The 13,569-nt window shown below is 46.1% G+C and overlaps 1 protein-coding gene across 5 annotated transcripts in view; it reads right to left on the reverse strand.

Annotated features, from left to right (window-relative positions):
• Positions 1–8,773: 8,773 nt before the first annotated feature.
• prdm5 (PR domain containing 5) overlaps positions 8,774–13,569 on the reverse strand; it is a 31,401-nt gene continuing 26,605 nt past the window's right edge. For 4 of the 5 annotated variants that reach the window (XM_070961305.1, XM_070961308.1, XM_070961307.1 and 1 more), the window contains 2 exons: positions 12,274–12,378; positions 8,774–9,548 (listed from right to left, as the gene is read on the reverse strand). In XM_070961305.1, coding sequence (XP_070817406.1) covers positions 9,384–9,548; positions 12,274–12,378 — 270 coding nt within the window. In that variant the 3' untranslated portion in view covers positions 8,774–9,383. The remainder of the gene's footprint in view (positions 9,549–12,273; positions 12,379–13,569) is intronic. The other variant, XM_070961309.1, reaches the window with a different exon arrangement.

Consider the following 13,569-nt stretch of genomic DNA (forward strand, 5'->3'; position numbering starts at 1 on the left):
TGATGTCATACACAGTGAATAAATGTTACTGTTGAGCCATATGAGATGTTTGCAGAGAGAGTGACACTTCAGGCTATAGTGTTACACAAGCACAGATATGTTGCACACTGTAACATACACTGCACACAACAGCATAGGTGTACCTACACACCACACGCACTCCAACACACATGCACGTGCAGCCCAGTGCATTGATGAAGGGTAGGATGATCTGCTTCCAGTTAGGTTGCACACTGTTCCTGTTCGCCGGCTGTACAAAGAGATGGATCCAATTTCAGGACATGCTTTTAATGAAACTCAAACTGAAACACGTTTCTGATTGGAGAACAAAGACTGAGAATCAAAAGCTGTTGCAGAGGTGACCTGGGCTAAAGCGTGCTCACAGCTCTAAACACCAGCTCCTCGCAAAACGCCAACTCCAAACAAGGCCCCTCGAAGCATCCTGTTCCCATAACAACACCAAGCAGCCCGACAAACGCGGCCAGACTCTATACTTCTGCTATCTAGAATTACGATTTGTTTTGAAAACTCTTTGACGTATGGGTAAACCATGATTTAGGTTGCTTATGACTTCCAGAGATGTAAAGGCCAAAGCTGAGGCTACTGAAACCTTGGAAAGCTTTGAAGGAACATTTCAAAAATCAGTTGAATGAATGGCAATCTCAAACATATGTCGCAGCAACCTCATGAAAAGTATACAATACAATAAAAGATAAAGGTCTTTTTCTATAATGAGGAATAATGTGTAATCATCGGTTAAAAAAAGGATACATCAATTTTAAGCATAATTTGCGTTTAAATGAGCTGCAATGTGATAAATATGTGTTATTGCTTAGAGGAAAAGATGCTCCCTCATGTCTGTACAGTAAGTCTGAAGGTACTTACCCTGCAAGGCAGCTGGATCTGCAGGGTCATGAGATCACTCCATCCATCTCACCAGGCTTCAAGTTTGTGTCCAAACCAACATTGTTTCTGTCCAGTCTGCATCCTGTGGGCGTGCTTTAGGTGTACAAAACAACAATGTTAGCATAGCTGCTTTAGCATCAGTTACATCAGAACTGGAGAAGCAAAGAGCAGCACTACTGACTGGCTTCAGCGAGCATGTGGTTCACTGATTGGTTGAAGTTTGCTGGTGATGACAGATGTCGTGTTTTTGAAACAGTTTCCAAAGATGACATCTCAGGTGTTTCTGTGTGACAAACCATCTGGTGTGTCTTAGCATAAAGATTAAGCCAAAGGCTAGCCTGATGTACAAAGATAACAAAACATCAAGTGTGAAATGACAAGAAGTGGTTTTACAGAAACTTCCTGAAGTCCTGTTGCCTGCTCCCATCCACTAGACCATAAAACAGCAGTTTGTTGGTTTTTGTACATCAAACAATAACTTGACACAGCCAGGCTAGCTGTTTTCCACTCTTTATGCTAAGCTAAGTTAGCCGGCTGTTCGCTGTAGAGTTCGATATTTAAAAGATGGATACGAGAGTGGTGGTAACTCTGGGCAAGAAGGCAAATAAGCATATTTCCCAAAATGCCAAGACTAATTTCTTCTAACTTTAAAATCCCAAACATACACAAGTGTTCATCCTGAAAGAGCAAAAACAACCTAAAAATGCTCCTTCAAACAGCCTAATGCTGCGATTTGCAGAATTAAAACCGTTTTTGAAAATTGCTTCATCCTTTGTACCTCAACTCTGCACACAAGACCGCATTGAGAGCACAAATCACATTCAAATGGTCCATAACAACATCCCAGAGGTGATCTGCAGTCCATTCTCCCAGTCTGACCAGGAGGAAGGTTCATTGCTTCCCCCACAGAGACTGCTGTGTTTGGTGGTACATTTCCCTGAGGTCCCTGAGCTCGGCCTGCACCTGTGGCCGGCCTCGTCCAGAGCTGTAGAAAAGAAAACAAACGCAGTAAATAACTGCCCGTCTGCTTAATGGAGCTTAAGCGTGGCCTCGCTCATTCGCTGTGAAGAACAGAAGGTTTGAAATGACTTACAGCGCGATTCGTCGTGCGAGCGGTCTCCAGTTCTGGTGTGCATGGGTAACCCTGAGATGCTATCAGTTTAAACTGTGGTGGATGAGAAAAAAGGGAGATATGAGAACAACGACTGTAAAGGTTTGGATCAGAGGTTAAATATACGGGTTGCCCACATTCGCCAGGAGAAACAAGCGGAAAGTCCTACACAAACATCATTGTGTGCTACTGAGGCACAAAGACTGAGGGTTAGTGCATCAAAGACTCGTTCAAGGACATGGAGGTAAAGTGTCTCACCCCCAACACAGGCTGAAACTTGAGAATGTAAATGAAACCCTTCCACAATCGCTCTCTGGTTATTTCCTTTTTAAGAAAGACTTTTTGCCCTGTTTTTTTGTGTGCAGGTATTGTCTTGAGAAGTCAATACAACTGCACTGTATCTGCAGGTGAAAGCATTATCTTTTGTCCTGCCTGATTTTCACAGAACAGAAGCTGGATTTCACCACTTCTTCCCCGTTTCACTCTGTGGACAGGATTTTATTTATAACAAGGGTGTAATTTATGAGAATCTGAAGGCCCTGACTACTCCATAACCCAGGTCAGACTCACTCATTCTTCAGCGTGACAGGGCCGGGCTCCTGGAGTTATGGGATCAAGGCTGATGTCTTACAGAACACCGCTCGGGGGAACAGGTATCTGCGCTTCCTTATTTTATCAGCTCTCCAACAAGTGAACATGAACAAGGGCCCCTATAAATCACTCGCTTCTGATGACAGCCCAGAGGCAGCAAGGCAGAGCACCGTCTGATGTCGTACATGTGTGCCATCTTTTTTTTGTCTTAGAAGAATTGTAGCATGACAGGCTGAGCGCCTGTGTGGGTGCAGTACACCTGCAGAGGGCTACATGACTGCATGCTAGCTGCGCTACAATTAGCAGCTGGTTTAGCTTTAGCTCCAGCTAGCTAAATATTCTGTCTTGTCTTGTAAGGTGTGAAACAAACACGTGCTAAAGCACCTTAAAACATACAACGCTACAAACAACGTGGCTGACATTACATAAAGTACAAGGGATATTAGCCTGTTGGAGAAGCTAAAATTTTCGTCAGCTATAAATGGTTTGAACTTGTGCTTGCTTGCACATAATATGTAGAATCCAAATATTTTCTAGTGTTTTGAACTCTTTTCTAAAACAGAACTGTTACTTCGCTGACCAACACATCATAACATGCTAATCTAAATGGCACATTAGCTTAGTAGCATTAAATGTCAGCATTAAGGTGGATCCTTCTCTGCTTTTTCTGGCTGGTGTTAAAATGCTAAAGTCACCAAAGTAAGAGTTATATTTTCCCAGCAATACTTGAACATTTCACTGTGTGCCGTTCTTGGATTTTTATCCCACTTAACCGCTGAAACCAAGCGGGTGTGGGAGGGAACCAGGCGTCCTTTATGCGAAAGGTCCACGACCTTGATTCTCTTTCCACTCAACAGTTTCTGTGTGAGGAAGAGAAAGTGAACACACGAACATGTGCGCTCGTTTTCAGTGTATGTACATGGTGTGTGTGTGTGTGTGTGTGTGTGTGTGTGTGTGTGTGTGTGTGTGTGTGTGTGTGTGTGTGTGTGTGTGTGTGTGTGTGTGTGAGGGGGAGACAGATACGGTCATGGTCAACAAGACAAGAACAACAGATTCATTACATTTGTTTGACCAATAACTTCCTGTGGAAGATAGATGTGTTTTGGCCCGAGCAGCTGTTCGCTCTGACAACAGTCACTCCCCTCGCATGATGTCCCTGTATGGCAGGCGAATTATCATGCAGTGCACGTACATATATGTGTGTGTGTGTGTGTGTGTGTGTGTGGTCTGGGTTAACAGGTTCAGCGTGGCTAATTCAGAGGGCCCAGACACAAAGCCAGTCCTACCTCACACTTTTCAGAAGGGCCACAGACACTGGAGGCCTTTTCTCCATGAAGTTAGCGCCCCTGTGCATGTTCAGCTGCGTGCGCATGTGTGTGCGTTTCAGTGTGTGTGTGTGTGTGTTCGCCTGGTCGTGGGACTGAAACCTAAATCAGCACATGAAAGGTGTGTATCTCAGTGTTGCTTCTCCTGCTTCTCTGACAGGAAACAGACCCTCGCAGTGGTATTTGGTTTCTCCAAACTCACACAGGACTCGATTTCAAACATGGTACAAAATTCAAAACAGAAATGTAGCATGAGAGGGGACAATAAGGCCAATGTTATGTCACCAGTTAGACTTAATGCCACAGATTGCTCACTGCTGTTCCACATATGTCAATTTAGCGTGAATGAGAAAATGAAGATATTTTGCATGTACTGAAATGCACTTTTTCTTTCATCCGACGGCCCAATGTTTCATATTTACTTCAAAAGTTTTTAAGCAGAGTTTAATCATGTAATTTCACTCCGCTTCGGTCTCTGCACGCTGAATCCTCCTCTCAGTGTCGTCTCTGTGTGTGTTCTTGCGGTGAAACGTTTGCAGCCATTACTTCAGTCCAGCAGGAGTTTGGTGTTATTTGTGTTGAGCTGTGTGCGTAACACAGGTCTCCCAAAACACCAAGATTATGGGGGCTGACACAATAACAGCACAGGAGGGGGAGGATGAGCAGCACTCTGTCCACAGAGAAAAAAAGAGGAATTATGGCACATCTCTCATCACATTTGCACAAATGTTTTGGCTAGACCAGTTGAGTCTTCTCTGTCATCACTAATCACCTTACAATAAATCCCCGAGCAGCAGTCTGTAGGAAGGAAAGACCAGAAAGAGGAGGCTGGGTGAAAGAGAAGCAGCCTCTTATGCAGCATTTTCAAATATTCACAGACTAATCAAAAGAATGGGTTGAATTTGGCTTCTGGCAGCTCATCATAGACATTTTCCCCGCTGTGGGTCACACTGAACCCTGGCAAAGGTCAAATCTTATTGGATTTGCTTTTCTTGTTGTATGTTTTCTGCCAAGTTGAATTTCTGCTTCCATAGATGAACTTGAACACAACATCAGCATTGTTTCTGTTTTCCCTGCAGGCTGCCGTTTGCGGTGCATTTTGCAAGACCACACATTGTAAACGGCCGACCTCGGCCGACTTTTGTATCTGTTCTGCGTGGCCACGGGAAGAGTCGCCGGCCCGGCGCGATGAAGCGAGGACAGCGCTGTAGCTCCTAATGAGGCCGAGGAGTGACAGCACGCAGCAACAACGTGCTGACAGAACTGACCAACACCAAAGCTCCAGAGGTGGACCGGCACACTGACTGATGTCTTAAACCCTCCAGCCTTTCTGCGTGAGGCGCCTTTCATCCCCTGTATTTCTTCACGGTTACAAAGAGTCAACATTCCTGTTTATTGGAATTAGCAGCTATACTTGGCATAGGCTGAGTCATTCTTACAGGGCTTAACCTCCCAAAGGGGACAAAACTGGGAAAAGGAGACAATCTTCCATCATTCCTCTGGAGCGTTTCCTGGCCAGCATTTAGCCTCTGTTGTACATTGTCGAGTTCTCGTCTTTCTCACGAGCCCGTGTCCAAGGCACCATTGTGCTCCAGTGCTTCAAATGTGGTTCCATTTCCTGCAGGCAGCTGAAACATAAACAACAGGCCATGCCGTTTCCCAATCAATATACATCTATTTTGAATTTGCTGGGTCTTTCCACACAGGAAACAATGTAAAATGACACAATGTTTTCCCAAGTTTTTCATTACAAGTGAAATAATTTTTGGGTTGAGGCACGATGAAGTTATTCAAACCAGTCTTTTGCTGTTTCTGTGGACACATGCAGGCAAGCTACGAACACAGTATTGACATATTAACACCATATGAATTTGATTTGGCTCATTCGTTAGCAAACTGTTTACGCATCTAGCACATATGCAACAACATTAGCGTTCATTTGGAGTCATGTTCTGCCACCTTGTGAATCCCCTATTCACTCTCCTCCCAGGTCCATGTGAGACCCACTGAGGGAAATATCCAGCTCTTTAGCTGCTAAATGCTTCGCTGTGCTCACGGGCTAACTGTGTCTGCTAACTGGTAAAGTTTGTTTGTAATGAACTTCTTCACAGAAAACATCTGCCTCTGTCTGGAAACAGCGTTATGAGAACAGTGAGAGCTGAGAGAAGTGAGTTTGTGGAGCGTTAAATTAAAACAATGAACTTAAAGGAGCTAAAACCTGAGGGGGGAGCTGAGGGGAACTGCAGCCTCGGGTGTCCATCACCATGAGCGCCCCCCTTCACAGCACAGTCACTGGATTCATTGTTAATACATGTACAACAGAACTGATTTGACAATTCTGAAATGATGCATGAAAGATGATTTTTTTGGAGGAAGGCAATGTTTGCATTTTGTCTCTCGTGTATGAATGAAGTTTTGGGGGTGGTGAAGTGGGGGGTGGGTGTAGCTGTGTGCTCCTTAATGATAGTTCCTCTCCCAATTTCCTCCTAATGAAATAATCCCCGTCTACCTGACCTGATACACCGCTCTCTTGCCTGGAGTGGAGTCTGAGCTTTAAATTAGAACCACCTTGTAAATCAGCGAGCAAGGCATTGTGAGAATGGTGCGTGTGCGTGTGTGTGCGTGTGTGTGTGTTTCGGCTCGAGCCCTATGGCCCTGTGTCAAGCATTTGACCTTTTGCTGGTTTTCAGTGTCAAGGCTTTTTAGGTACCCGAGTGCCGCAGTCTGTTTCCATGGAAATGTGGCTTTAAAGGAACATCCATCACTGCTGAAGGGTTGACCCAGAATACCCAAACACACCCTGCCCACCCGTATTAAAATTCTTCGGCATGGCACTCCTCGCCGGGCACACGCATTCCTCACTGCTCTGGTCAAGGCAAGTGGAGGGGAAGGCTACCTGTTGCTGTGGCAACGCTGGCCAAACACAGAGGTCGGACAAGCGTGTCCGTGTCATTCCTAACGTGACAGCGGTTTGCCATAAACCCGAGCCCGCGTGGTAATAATACTCCTGCGCGGTGGGCGGGGCTGGCGTTCGGCTCTGCGGACGCTGGTCGGGGCCCAGTCTGGCCGCACTCACAAATGGGGAGGCAACACAGGAAACTGGGGCTTCCAGTAAAAACATGTAATTAGAAACACATTGACTGGGAGCTTTGGCATTATACACCCAGCAGGAAGGGAGAGACACATGCAGGCAGGGATGCACACGGGAAAAAAAAACAAAAAACGGTTTGACTGCAGTGGAGGACAAGATCACTGGGTCAGCGGGAAAGTCCCATGAGAAAATCAAAGGCTGCCAGACGAAAATGGAAAAGCGGAGACATGGACGGTGACAGGCGAGACAGAGGGGAGCAGAGCGATAATGAAAAGCAGGGACATCTCAACACCCAGCGTGACCCGTCATCCAGTTTGGGACAGACATGTGGCAGACAATAATACTCCGCTGTTGGAAACTCTCACTACTACTACTGTTTACAAGATGCAGCATAAATGCCACTGTACGAGCGCGTCAGGAAGGCCTCACCACTAACAAGCAGGCGGAGGGCAGCACGAGCCCAGCGGGCGGCGTGGGCCTCGGCGTGGCCCGGGTTAACTCCAGCTACGCCCTGCACGGCCACGCGGTGAACCGAGCTCCAGAGGGAGGGCAGGCTAGCATCAGAAACATTCGATCCAGAGTCACCGCCAAGCACGCAGGCCGACCTGAGCCGGAGACGTCGAGCAGATCTCGATTCGTCTGCTGTGAGCAGAATGTAATCTAACATGAACGGCAGTAATCAGCTAATTGTTAAACAAACAGCGCGCACTCAAAGACGTGAAGATAGACATACTGCGACCGTTATGTGTTTTTAGGAAACCAAAACCACACACGGCAAGATTTATGGAGCTCGAGCAGCAGCGCTCCCACTTCACTCCAGCGCCCGTGAGATTCTCAGAGTTCAACCCTGAGACGCCCGAGAGCCTCTGCAGGGGACGGACGTGAGAAAGAGTCCCCGCGTCCACAGAGAGAAACCATCAGAGGCAGCCTTTAGTGTGTGGCTTTACAGATCAGGCGAGTGGTGGCTGTGGCCTCAGAGAGAGAAAAAAGAGCCTTAATTAGCCTTCGCTCCCAGCAGACTGCCAACCCAAGAATAGAGGTTAGATTAACAACGAGGACCGAACACTTTTAATCAACTCTCAAAGTGTTTCCTTGTACCCCCCCCCCCAACGTCAACAGTTCCCAAACACATAATTAGAACGAGCGGAGGAAATGGACGTTTGGTAGGTGATGAGGTTTTATACATTTCAAAACACAAAAGTGTGAAGTGACAATTCACAGTCTGCACGTGCAGAATAAACAGCAGGAAAGTGTTAATCAGAGCAGGAAGCAAACGGGTCGGGATGGAAAACAGGACAGAATGCGCTTCTGTTGAAATACATGAAATACTGTATTGAACAATGATTAACAAACAACATAGTGTAAGGCACGGTGACCCCCGGGCTGGTCGCACGGCAGCACAGTACTTTGGATCTTCTGCTTGTCCCTCGAACAGTTTGGGAGGCGGAAACAGTAACACGTCGAGCACCAGAAGGCCTCAGGGAAGGAAGGAGCAGGTGAACTCAGGCATCTTCAGTAACAATGTAGGTCCAACAGTTTTTACAGGCAAAGTCTAGAAACTCAGAACACATCTGACTGTCTCGCATGACGTCGTTCCAATCACCCCGCGTCCTCTCAGCCTTTTCTTGGGGCCATTCATAAGTTTTTACAAACGATCGGAAAGAGGAGCATGAAAGACCGAGGACGGAGTGTTTACGCCGCCTGGCTGTCGTGTAAATAAAAACCTCTATTCGTGAGCTGTTTCACATTTCGCAGACGGTTGGCTCTCAGAGCTCCATCGCCTGCTCGGCCATCCTGTTTTAATACTTCTTCTTCTTTTGGAATAATAAGTGGAGCAGCATGGTTCTGACGTGTGCTTGCCGGCTGAGCAGAGTCTGAGTAGAAAAGAACAGCTGTCCAATCTAAACACAAAGGTGTAAACATGCAGGTAAAACTGAGAAAGTGCACTAAAAAGGTCTTTGGTCACATGACTGGCGACTGGCCACAGGTGTACAGTAAGGTGTTCAGACAGTTGGTCAGTAAATGCTGCGGTGGAAGAGGTCAGGCTGTAACAGTATGAACAGTAACTGGTTAAAAGTGAAAGTCAGACATGGCGGCTCTGCAGGCGGCTCCATTTCTTCAGATATCTAGAACAATATCTCAACAGTATGACAAAGGAAATTACAAATGCGCAGCCCGTGTTTCAATTTGGAAAATGCTCCTCCAAATGTTTTCCATATTCTTACATGTACGTATCTTTAATAGCAAGATTTCGGCTATCTATCCATCTGCGTGTACAGCATGTGTACACATGCGTGAAGCACGGGACTGAGCGTTATCTGAGGAATCAGATATCATTCGGCCGGGCTCGTAATTGGCTCTAGCTCTCTGTCTCCCCGTGGACATTCTCCATGTGTACTTTGAGGTAGTCGTTCCTGGTGAACTTCTTATGGCACAGCTGGCACTCTGCCATTGGCCGGTTCGGGTTGTGTGTGAGCTTATGCCTGCTGAGCATCTTCTTCAAGCTGAACGACAGGTCGCACACCTAGAAAACACACAGAAAGCACATGAACACACTTAACTGAAGTTTTTAAACCTGTGGTCTTGTTTGTCGCGTTCTTCTGCTCGCTGCAGCGGAGACGTAAAGATTTATAAATCATTCTTTATGTGGACCTTGGCGACGGGGGCAGGGAATGCATGCAACTTAACATCCATCATAAATGAGGCATTTTACACTGTACAAATGACTCCATCGTCCTCAATCAATCATGATAATCCGCCGCTGGCTGGCGTTCAGCTGCAGTTTAACGTACTGCTGCAAGACTCCCAGCATGTGTCCTCCTCACTTCATCTGTGAAGAACTTCAATGCGCTGAACTACATTCAGAAAATCTCACAGACCGTTTGCCGACACATGAATGAAATCATTTTTGGTTTCGGCAAAAATAAGGAGATTCCTGTCGTATTATTATGCTGTCAGTCCAAACATTTCTGTTTCCCAGCTATTGTTTGCCTCAGAGTGGCTCTGTGTTTATAACCGTACAGGCTATCATTAGTTTTTCGGGCATCCAGGACCCTCGTACTGATGTGCTATCATGTTCTAGCTTTACTATCCAAGCGGCATTAAACAGCATTCAAACAATCTACAAATCTGATCCAGTGTCAGTTAAATATCAGGAATTCTAGAGAGCGAAACAGTGATGGGAGCTGATGAGAGACGGGCCTCCTCGTCTCATCATAACCCAGATGTTACTGGATGCTTCTACAACATTTTTAATGCTGTTATGACAGACGCTGCTTACAGAGCCCCTCCAGCTCGTCTGGAAAATGTTCCTGGAACTGTGCAATCCCTTTGTCTGACTCGAAATCCACCCCGAAATAAAATCCACATGTTATTTCTATTATCTTTAATAGTTTAGCATAGAATTATTTACATGAAAATCGCTCTTCCACAGCTGGGAAAAAGAATCCAGATGAATGCTGGATGTCGCTGGGAGACGCTTTCTGCTGATGCTTCACTGACGATGAATAGCAAACTGACTCTGTGGTCTTACACGACAACTACAGACCGTTCTCCGGGGATATGGGCCCATTTTCTGGGATGAGAACTAAAGGCGATTTGACAAAAAACCACAAACAAGAATCTCAGAATCCCAAATTGGTTGATGGATTAGACGCAAAATCGTTTTTTGATGTTCATCGCAGAATTTAGAGATATTTGGATTCTAGAGTAACAGCTATGATTGAGCTGTCTAGAGCAAAGCGTTTCATGGTCTGACACTGTGGACCCCCCTCACACAAAATCAAGTCAACTGCACCTCCCCACTGACTGTAGATAAAGATGGCTGACGTGACGGCTTCGCTAAAGTGAAGCCAAAGCCTCTCGATCGCCCCCTGGTGGCTGGCTGCAGTATATTTCATAAATACACGTTAGTTGCTAATTTTTTGGTTTTAATACATTAATTGATGCTGTAAAAAGGGGGCGTGGTATCATGATTGGCAGCTAACCCTAACCAATGATGAGTTTGAGTCGGGTGGATGTGTGGGCAGGACCTCGCGGCTCCATCCCCCAATCACTACTGGGCAGACTCAGGCTTCATTATTGTACAGCGCGTCGGCCATCTTTATTCTGAGTCCCTGGCGCCTCTTCCAGTGTTTTGTCTGAATGTTTTCAACATTATTATGGATCATCATTATTTAACTACTATTCTGTATCTTTCTCCTACTTTGGGGATAATCAGGCTCTAAGTTTTGGAAGTTTTGGCACTACAGTTCCCATAATGCATTGGTGTAAGGTGTAGGTAAGGTGTAGCCCACATTGGACGCTTTTAAGCCTGGTTTTGTTTATATTACGTGGAAAGTGGCACCATTGAAAGTCAAATTAACTATTATCAGTTCCTGCAACCTAACCACAAATGTGAACTGATGACTTTGATACTGAAGAAAAGTTAAAAACGTGATGATTCTCAGGCAAATTCTTAGTCATAACGTGTATAATGTTTTTTCTCTGGTTTCTGAGCAGACTGTGGGACCAAATGTGAGTTATGACTCACAGAAGAAGGACCTGAACTACTTTAACTACCTGAACATGTTTGGACACCTGCATGCACCTGTCCCCTCACCGAGCATCTTTCACTCACATGGATACAGTAATCCAAATATAAAATACAAAACTACAACAATAAATCACAAATGCATTATCCTCATTCTGTTTGAAAGGTGTCTTGTGTCCCAGAATCCTTCATATTTATCCTTCACATTTAACAGTTTTGAGAATTGGGTTTTGACGAGATTCCCATCATAAAGTTGTTGAAAATGTAGAGTAAATTTCTTTATGTGTCCAACCTTCAGACATGAAGACACAGCATTCAGGGTTTGTTCTTGACACTCTGTCGCACGTTCCCTCCCCAGTCTCTGAGAATAATTATTACTCCTGCAGTATTATAAGCAGAGGGTAATTCCTCCCTCTGATCCTCTCAATGTGTTTACGTGAGATCAGCCCACTTGGCCCCTCCAGAGAAGCGAGATCACTATCTGCCTCTTACTGAGTCCCCCCACAGCTGGCCTTGTTCCATCACATATACACACAGACATACACCATCAGGGGGAGGCGGCGGCGGGTTTAGAGCAGGGGTGCCCAAACTTTTCCATTTGAAGGGTCAAAACTGAAGCGTGATGGAGGGAAACGGGCCACAAGCAAACACCTAATTGGTGGATGCAAAAAGGTGCAAGGATCTAGAGTCACTGATGAAATTCTGAAGAGACACTCACGTCACATTGGAAAGGTTTCTCTCCTGTGTGGGTCCTCATGTGCTCGTCCAGTCCTCTCTTCTGGCTGAAGGCCTTGTTGCACTCGCTGCATTTATACGGCTTCTCCTGCAGCGACACACACGCACACGGCAAATTAAAAGAGGCCACTTGATCTGTCAGCCTGCAGCAGAACAACGCATGAAAAAAACAATACTTCCTCACATATGGACGAAACCTGGAGAGGGACTCGTGTGCATTATGGCGTACACAAGTGTAATGACACACACATGTACAGACACGCATGCGGAAAAACAAACACAGAGGAAGATGTGGAAATATCCCTGTAACACACACACACACACACACACTCGCGGTCACACACTGATGCCGTCTCTCCTCACACCCCGGTGTGTTCATGAAGATATGAAATGAAAGATTGTACAGCCCCTGCAGTAGGGAGGAAATGACCGGCGTAGGGGCCATCAAAAACACATGGATTCCTCAAAAGAGTAAAGAAAACATGGCACAGAAGATCCCTTTGAACATGTATCAGAGCACTGGCACTCTGGGGCTGTAGAATATCACTCCTCTGTCTCCACACCTCATCGCTTTACCAAAGAACATTTCCTCTGCGCCTTTTGGAGGCCCGTCTCAGTGTCAGTCAAAGCAGCTATCTCACCGTGGGTGTGTTTCTGCAAAAGAAAAACTGTGTGTGTGTGTGTGTGTGTGTGTGTGTGCGTGTGTGTGTGGACGGCCTCGAAGAGTAGGTGCGTCCTGCAGTCCTGAGGGGAAACGGCGTGACAGCTGAAAGACTCGAGGAGTGCGAAGCGTGGAGATAGCGGGAGCTCGTTTCCAACGTCGCTCTCCGGGAAGCTGTTTTTGACAAGTCCGGCTGATAGCAGAGGCTCGGCCCATTTAAAGCTTAGTTGTCATGGGAACGGGGTGAATGCAGGAAGTAAGGGTCCTGGGAAAGGCGCTATCGTGTGGGCGGGGCAAGGAGTGCCCAGTGACACAAGATACAAAAGGAGGTAAAGATCAGGTTCGCTGCATGCGCGCCTGATTAGGAACGCAACTGTTTGTGTGGATGTGAATGAGGAGGAGTGGAAATAAAGCGGCGAGTGGGAGAGAAAAGGTGTTGTGCTAACTTCCGCTCAAATCTGCTGTAACGACAATCACTTCTCTTTCCATCAGGCACGAAAGGTTCTCGTATGTAAAGAGAAAAAAAAACCATGAGAGGTCAGAGCTCAGAGGTCAGGAAACACATGGATGGACTTAGGTGATGCGGCGTACCCAGAATGCATCACTATGACCCCTGTA

Source organism: Chaetodon trifascialis, chromosome 4 (genome assembly GCF_039877785.1).
Source record: "Chaetodon trifascialis isolate fChaTrf1 chromosome 4, fChaTrf1.hap1, whole genome shotgun sequence".
NCBI lineage: Eukaryota > Metazoa > Chordata > Actinopteri > Chaetodontiformes > Chaetodontidae > Chaetodon > Chaetodon trifascialis.